Source organism: Telopea speciosissima, chromosome 3 (assembly GCF_018873765.1).
Source record: "Telopea speciosissima isolate NSW1024214 ecotype Mountain lineage chromosome 3, Tspe_v1, whole genome shotgun sequence".
In the NCBI taxonomy this organism is placed as follows: Eukaryota; Viridiplantae; Streptophyta; class Magnoliopsida; order Proteales; family Proteaceae; genus Telopea; species Telopea speciosissima.
The window spans coordinates 28,594,551-28,602,960 of record NC_057918.1 but is presented as its reverse complement, the minus strand read 5'-3'; the positions used below and the strand labels follow the sequence as shown (position 1 = coordinate 28,602,960).

Sequence of the window (8,410 nt, the reverse complement as noted above, 5' to 3'; positions counted from 1 at the left end):
CCCTTATTTTATTGGAATCAAGCATGTCTAAGAGATTTAAATGTAACAAAAAATTTAAAAAAAAACACCCAAAAACTCACCTACTAGATTGTGATTGGTTAGAACCAAAAAAAAAATGAGGTCAAAAAGCTCATCACTGATCCCTTCTAATCTGATCTTGTGGTGAATGATTAAGAGCCAAAAATATCTGAAGCTACATTCTTCAACTGTACGAAAAGCATCTTCACGGGACCCACCACTATCCTTGTAGGTCATTGCAGAAATGTATTCTGTTCCCCTTCTCAGTTCTCCTCACAACGGACAGAACCATGAACACTATTTTCGATTTTCTAAGTAAAAAGGAATAGATCTGATTTTTATCCAAGATGATGACTTCAAGTTAAAGAAGCATAATAGCACCAACTTCACTCCTCTAGGGTCTAGAAAGGGAATCAATTTAGACTGCGATGGAAAAAAGAAAACAAGTAACTGGAAAAGAAAGAATTTATATCAGAAAAAGAGAAGAATGATAGAGAAAGAGTCCCCCAGATCAGATTCCAAACCTTTTTGACAAATCAAAAGGACCATAAGAAAAAGTAAGAATAAATCCAGTTTGGGTGCATCAAAACATAGATTTACTTGATGAAATTCATATAACCTAACAGAGATTAACCAACAAACAGGCAAGGGCATCTGGGTAGGAGAATAGAGTACTATTCAGCTTCTGGTTCACCTGGTTCCCACGAAAGATCAAAAAAGAAGGTAACACGAAACATGCTTAATTTCAATGGGCTATCACAGTTACACAGAATTACAATGACAAGATCTCTAGAACTTATTTCTAATAACTAAAATTTTGCAAGGAAGCCGAATCCTGATACAGATACATAAGAGTTACAGAATCTAATGCAATCCTAAAAACGTTAATAATGGAAATGTTTCTATCCGGGCCTAATTCTCTTCTGGCCAAGCTTACCATCTGATTTCAATGTCCCACCAGAATCTCCCTCCGATGAAGCTTCCAGGGATTTAGAGAAGTTACTTGAAAGGTCCGCGTATAGATCAACAACCCTCCTGATGTTGTTGTTAAGTTCCCTAATCAAACCCACATTTCGGCTCAAGTTGTCAGGAATCTTCGACTCGTGATTCTGGTTGATTTCGTTGATGAGCAATCTGTTCTGATCTAAGATGTTTTGGACTTGGCCAAAGCTCTTCTGAAACGTCTGTAAGACCTTGCCATCGACTTGGGTACCGTTTCCTAGACCTGAAAATGTGTCCCCTTCCATTTCCAAGTCAAAATTCAATCCTGCAAAAGTAACCAAAAAGGAAAAAATCAGCAAGGACTAAAGGAGTAAGAACTAAGACGAGCTTTACTAAAATAGGTTTTAATGTGAACCCATCATCTACTCCTTATCTGAACTTGTTTGAAGGGAATTTTTTGCATGACAAACAAGGTCTGGAGAAGAAATCATGGCTGCCATTGTTTTTTTTTTCTTTTTTAAAAAGGGAACAGAAAGATCAAGTAACAAACATGGGTTCTAATGATAAGATGTAAAAGCAGATCCCGTTTTCCATAAAAAGGAACCTTTTCCTTCGTGGCTCCATAAAAAAATTTTCTATTCAATGGAGAATCTCAACATTCAAAGACCCCCTCCAGAAAACCAGTCAATGTCACTTAACAGAGGAGAAAAGGGTACAACAGCAAAAGAAAAGCTTTTTTGTTTCAGAAGGAACGGATGGATAACCAGAAAAGGGGCACAGCGGCAGAAAAAGAATAAATCTTCAATGATAACATTAATCTAAAGTGATGAGCTTTGAAAACAAGCATGGAATTGTTAACCTAAATGTTCAAGCCCTATATGAAAACTTGCAAATAACCAGGTCAAAAATCAGTATAAAAATAAGAATTCAGATACCCTTTTGGAGATCTGCCCAGGAGAGAACACAAAAAGAAATTGCAGATAAATTGGAATTTCCGGTAAGGGAGCAAAGAAAGAAAGAAGAAGAACTAACTAATCGATTCAGGTTAAAAACGAAAATCGACGATAATCCTCAATCATTAAACCCATTAAAAAATAAAAGCGAAAATTGAAATGTATCAACTCCCACTGATCTTATAAAAGCATCATTTATTTCAGAAAAGGAAATAATTAAAATAAAAAAAAAAAAACTTGTCTTGAGAACTTCTTCTTCCCTTTTTTTCCCCTTACCTCGGAAATCCAGGACATTTTTTCCGATTGAAAGCAAATTGCAGAAGCGAGAAGTTCAAGATGAAGGAAAGAAAAGACAGGTGATATGCTCGAGTCTCCGGGTACTGTACAGAAGAGGCCCTGAAATCAGAAAAGTATAGAGAAAGAGAATATGTAGATTTGACAGTCACGCTCCGACCCCCACCTATTTCCTCTCTCTCTCTCTCTGATCTCTCTGTGTTTCTCTCTCTCTCTCTCTTCCCCTTCTCTAAAGATCTCTCTTCTCTCTCCTCTTTCCTCGTTTTCTAACACTTGGATCTCTATGCATTTTTTATTTTGTTCCATTTATTCATTTACTCATTATTATTGACTTTTCCAACTTCTAGTTTAGTACTTTTGTTAATGATCATCTTTACCGAAAAAGAAAAAAAAAAAAGTTAATGATCATCTTATTCGTTTTTATTTTTTAATCATGGTTTAAGTTTATGGTATCGGATTCGGGTCTATCACCCTGTAAATCGATACAAGATCGGATATGGATCAATGTATCGTACTCAAGCCCTGCTTGACTTAAGAGGAATAGTCATCGAATTAGGTTTGCCCTTTATTTTTTATGCTCAGCTGATTGGAAAATCTAATACCCCTTGGAAGATCACATTGTGAGTTTATTATTGCTCCCCCTTTTTTTAGACAATCTAATTTTGATTATTTAGAAGCCCTTGGGTTGATTATTGTTCATATTGTTTTCTCCTTTGTTTGTCTAGGCACTAACTTGATGGCTCTTTGCCATTTAATTTTCTTTTTTCTTGTTTTTGGGTTTAATATATTTATTTATGCACAAAAAAAAAATTAATTGGGTTTTTTAACCTTAATCTGTACCTACAGATACGGGATCGATATCAATCTTAGCCAATCCCAAACCGATACCTAAAACCATGTTTGTAATAGTTAAGTTGATATTTTATCAAAAAAAATAGTTAAGTTGATATGAAAATTTGCCCCCAAAATTCGAAAGAAAGCATCAGATTATCTTTCCTCTCCCAAATTGTAAGGGTGTCATTCTAGAATTGGAACCGAAAACGAAATTGATACCGATTGTTTTAGAACCTTGAATCAAATTGGAAGAAAAAAAATATTCGGTTCAATATTGATTTTAGAAAATGATTTTTTTCTTTTGTTTTGATTTAGATTAAAATGTTGAAAATTAATGAATTGTAAATTATACAAATTGAATCTAAATGGATTCTAAATCTTATTAAACCCTACAATTATGTGTCTCTATTGAGTTGGATGAAATTGTCTACCACAAGTTTCTTTGTTGAGTCTTGTAAAAAAGATTAAAGGTACTTAGATTTGAAATTGTGGATTGGACTAAGTTTCCATCCACCATTTACTAAAAAATAAAACTTCCCTTTATTAACTTGGTGAATAGATTTCCACCATCCTAGGGTTCACAAACCCTCCTACGTTTTAGTATGTTAACTAAAATACCCTATGATACCCCCTATGTGCATCGAAGGGTGTCATTCAAATTAGAACAAAAAATCGAAATCAAAATCGAAACGGACCGAATAAGCCAAACAAAATTGAATTGAATAAAATGCGGTTAGGTTTGAGTATCGGATTTCAGAACTTATTCAATTCCAAATCCAACATAGGAACCGAATTTCAGAACTGAAACCAAACTGAATTTAAATACTAGCATATTAAGTATATTGTTATATTATAATACTAATATAATATAGTATATTAATACGTTATAATAATACACTACTAATGTTAGCATTTGATTACTATAACACTAATATTATAATAATATATTATGCTATATATTATATATTATAGTATATTGACTAAGTACAAGAATTGGAATCGAACCGTGTAAGGACTAAATAAAACCGAGTAAAAATCAAAACTGGACCAAAATTGAACAAGTTTAGTTTGAGTATGAAATTTCAGAATTGATCCGATTCTCGATTAAGTTTCAGATCACACGAACATTCTCCGAAATCGAATCAAATAACAGATTCATACCTTTACGCGTGAATGGATTCCTATTCATCGTAGCTAAAGGAAAACTTGGTCCATTGTCATAAACTTGTAATTTTTCTAACTTTTTCTTGTTTCAGAAAATTATTCCACCTAAGCCCAAAATTAAACTGAATTATCGAGATCGTGTACAAATCAGATGAAATTGAATATAAAAACCAAATAAAAATTAAACAAATTCAATTCGACTCGATTTCGATTTCAATTTCAATTTATATATATTGTATATATTAACTAAATCAAAAAATAAATAAATTTGAATCAATTGAGACCCTTGGAATGACCAACATACTCCAATTATTTTGCATTTCAACAGAATATATAAAAAAGAAGAGGTGTGGAAGGTTTGGGGATTCGGGGCATTTCTATTTAATTCAATAAATAAAAATGATTTGGCTTTGTACTAGGTTAAAGTATGTGGCAATCACTCACAAGTCACAACTAACTTATGGGTCCTTGGGTTTCATAATAACCAAAAGAAAATGTTTATGGATCCTTGTGTCCGTCTCAATGACGTAAGAGAAAGGGTTTGGTGGTGGATTTTTGTCTACATATACATTGACGTTTGTTTGTAATTATGTGGCCAGCTTAGGACGTAAAATGGGATCTATATTCTTTGATCGGTGATCTCGTCACATTTAGAAGATTGAAGGAGATAAATCTTTTATTTTTATTTAATTTTTTTTTTAAAAAAAAGAGGAGATAAATCTAAACCAGATGTGTGAGAGAGAGGTGTGTTTGTAATTATAATATGGGAGAAAGAATACTATCACTTTGTGTAGCGTATGTTAGCATCTTTTCTGTCTCTATATCTCTCTTTCTCTTATGAACTGAGGTATCAGGCCCTACTATGGGACGAAAAGGATTGCTACAAGACCACTGTGTAGATTCTTATGCATGTCTTTTCACATTCTACCCATGAACCTCACACACACTCTCTCTCTCATTAAAAGCCCCCACTAGACAATTTGATTTCCCAACCCCATTGGTGGAATTGTGGAAACTACATTGTAGTGATCTCTCTTTCTTATTATAAATTGAGAGGGAAGGGTTTGTTGTCTGGTCACATGGCCGGAGCACCAACGTAGGGATCAATGAGGGGGCGTGTAAGGGTATCCAGTAGGAGGGGTGTGGCAATCATTTCACCCCTTTGTGTGTGGATGTAGGGGAACGCAACAAGGCAATGTTCTTTTTCCCATAATTCAAATAATTGGTGGGACAAAGTTTTAGGTGAAGGAAGACAATAAAGGCTATTTCAGACCTTTAATGACCAGGAAGGGGATTAATGATGACTCTAGATGCATGATTATTTTTTCACCCATAATGAAGGAAAACTTTCTCCTAATTGTTATACAATCAAGATGCAAATGATAGTATAGGAATCCATATGTCTTTCTCTTTTTGTATTCGAAATCCTAAATCCTTTAACCCGATAGACCACAATAGAAAAAACTCTCTTATGTGCCTTATAATTGCCAAGAGGCAGTCCACCTATTTTAGAGGATACCTCTAGATTGCACACCTAATTCTGAGATGTAAAGTGGTGATGTGGCAATTCTAATCATTGGATATAAAAAACTGGTTTAATTACCTAAATGTCAAATTTCAGTTGGGCTGCGTTTATTAAAACCTTAGACAAACTCTAGGGCCCTTTAGCTCAACCTAGGGCTACCCCAGGCCGAGGTTGGGCTAAGATATTGCAGCCTAGGCCCAACCATCTATCAGGCTCAACCGAGCACAATCTGGACATGATTGTCTCTGATTGTTCCTACCAACCCCTATGTTTTGTCATTTCAAGGCTAGGAAAGGCTGGGCTAGCGTTGTCTTTTGACTGTGTGCATGATATTATTATGTATAATTGTATATTATATATTTATATTATTACACCCGCACCCAGGATCATAATTAATTATTATTTCTTCCCCGTGATGTGTGGTTATCACTGCCACGTATGCTGGTGAGCTGTTCTCACTGGTGGTCAAACCCAGCTACAAAATTATTGACCACAAGCGGGTTTACGTGGAGGAAACTATTCGGGTCACGGGGACAAACCATGACAAGGAAATAGTAAGTTCTAGCCCTTAAGGTTATTTATTTACCCTTTCTCTTGATGCCCTCAAGTACGGGTCAAGATTTGGACAGCCCGGCTATTTTAGTTGAGTTGGGAATATTCCATTTGTGGGTCCCACTTATTTAAGGGAGCGTGTGATGGGCTTATAATCCCATGGTGGATGGACCCATCCCCAAGTGGGTTCTTTTCTATTTGAAACCTGTGGGCAGGCCCATTTAGTTAAGAGGCCCATTTGACTCTATTTGACCCATCTAACTTAGAGTACCCATTTAACTTGGGTGACCCATTTAACTTAAACTACCCATTTAGCCTAATGACCCATTTATCTTGGATCCACCCATTTAACTCTTGACCCATTTAACTTAAACTACCCATTTAGCTATTTGACCCATTTAACTTAAAGGACCCAAGCCCATTTTCTATAAATAAGACAAAGGGGGGGGGGAGAAGGATTCATTTTCATTTCTTCTCCCATCTAGCCTAAATCGTGGAAGAGAGAAAGAGGAGAGAAAGGAGAAAGAAGAAAGAAGAAAGAAGGAAGAAGGAAGAAGGAAGGAGAGAAGGAGGAAGAAGGGTGGAGAAACTTGGTTGGAGGTTGGAAGAGCACTTCTTGGAGCCTCAACATGGAGCCTTCTATATTGGGGGTAGGTAAGTCATTCAAACCCACATCTCTTCATCTATTTTGATTTTTGAGGTTTGGGAAATGGGAGAAATTCAACCCAGGGTTCTCTTGGAACCCAAGGAATCGATGGAACCTCTAAACCTAGACTATGGTGGAGTTATTTCACTCCATTACAAGCCCTAAGCCTAAGTAATCTCTTTCCATTTAAGAAATTTAAGGTTTCTACCATATTATGTCCTAATTTAGGTTCTCTTTGTTTTCTCTTAAATCCATGGGATTACATGGACCTAATGAGGTCTTAGAACCCTAATGGACCTAGGAGGAAGTTTTTTGAAGCCTCCCTACCTTTAAACCCCTTGGAAAATGAATCCCTAGTGAGAAACCCTTCAATTTTCGATTCTCCAGTATGTGGTTTTACACTCGGATTCGATTTTCGAAACCACACGCATCCGACCTTGACTAAAACTATCCTAAGCCCCTGGTTAGCTAGGATTTACATGTGGTTTCGGACTGCAAGAAACCACCACGAAATTACCTCCCGAAAGCCCCGTGAAGCTCGGATTTACACTCTGATTCGATTTTCAAACCACATCTCGCATCCGACCTTGACTAAAACTGTCCCGGGCCCCTGGTTTCCTAGGATTTACACTCGGATTCAGTTTTCGAAACCACATCTGCATCCGACCTTGACTAAAACTGTCCCGGCCCCGGGTTTCCTAGGATTTACATGTGGTTGCGAATTTGGGCATGAAACCACACCGCAACCACTTCACTTTGAAACCTTATACTTAAATGATTAATGGGAGACCTTTTGGGGATCCGTCCCTTTACTTAATTAACCTATTTTGCACTCTTTATTTAGGTTTAAAGTTTTCATCTTGTGACGTGTTACTTGATTCGCGACAACTCATAACATCGGGACATAACACAAATGGTGAGTGGGTTTGGTTGTTTGGGCTTGAGATTATTATTGCATTGTATATTATGTCATCATTATAAATTATTAAGCATGCTTGCGCATATTGCATATTTTATATATGAATGTTATGATGTTAATTGGAGATGCTTTACTTTGATGGGTCTCGGTGCGGTGGGTGCGGTCGGAACCCGGATACTATATATATTTATGAAGAAATTATGTTGAATGTCATGTTGAATCAGATGCGCTGCGTCGTGGTAACCGGGCACTAAACCGGATGAAAAGTTGATGCGCCGGGATTACCTCTCGGGACGATAGGACTTGCATGTAGCTGTGGCTAGGATTTTACACCCTTATGCTACGACCCTTACCAACAGGGGTTTAGGTGTTGGGTAATCGATACCGGATTCGTGTGAGGTGGGAGAGGCCATCATGGTAGTATTGGTTATCGAGTGCGCCACGAGTGGTCTTGGAGGCTTCGATCGGCGTAGGTCCCAGTGACAATTGAGGTTTCATTGTGGCGATAAGTTAAGTGACCCACGTGTCTCCCGAGTTGTCACGATGGCATATGCCATTGACTT

At 36.8% G+C, this 8,410-nt stretch overlaps 1 protein-coding gene across 1 annotated transcript; it reads right to left on the bottom strand.

Moving 5' to 3' along the window:
* Positions 1-742: 742 nt before the first annotated feature.
* On the bottom strand, positions 743-2,397 carry LOC122653577 (protein ELF4-LIKE 3-like). Its single transcript, XM_043847452.1, has 2 exons — positions 2,190-2,397; positions 743-1,285 (listed from the first exon to the last, which is right to left on the bottom strand). Exon 2 carries the CDS (start codon positions 1,263-1,265, stop codon positions 921-923), a length of 345 nt encoding a protein of 114 aa, XP_043703387.1. The 5' UTR covers positions 1,266-1,285; positions 2,190-2,397; the 3' UTR covers positions 743-920.
* Between the last annotated feature and the right edge of the window lie 6,013 nt (positions 2,398-8,410).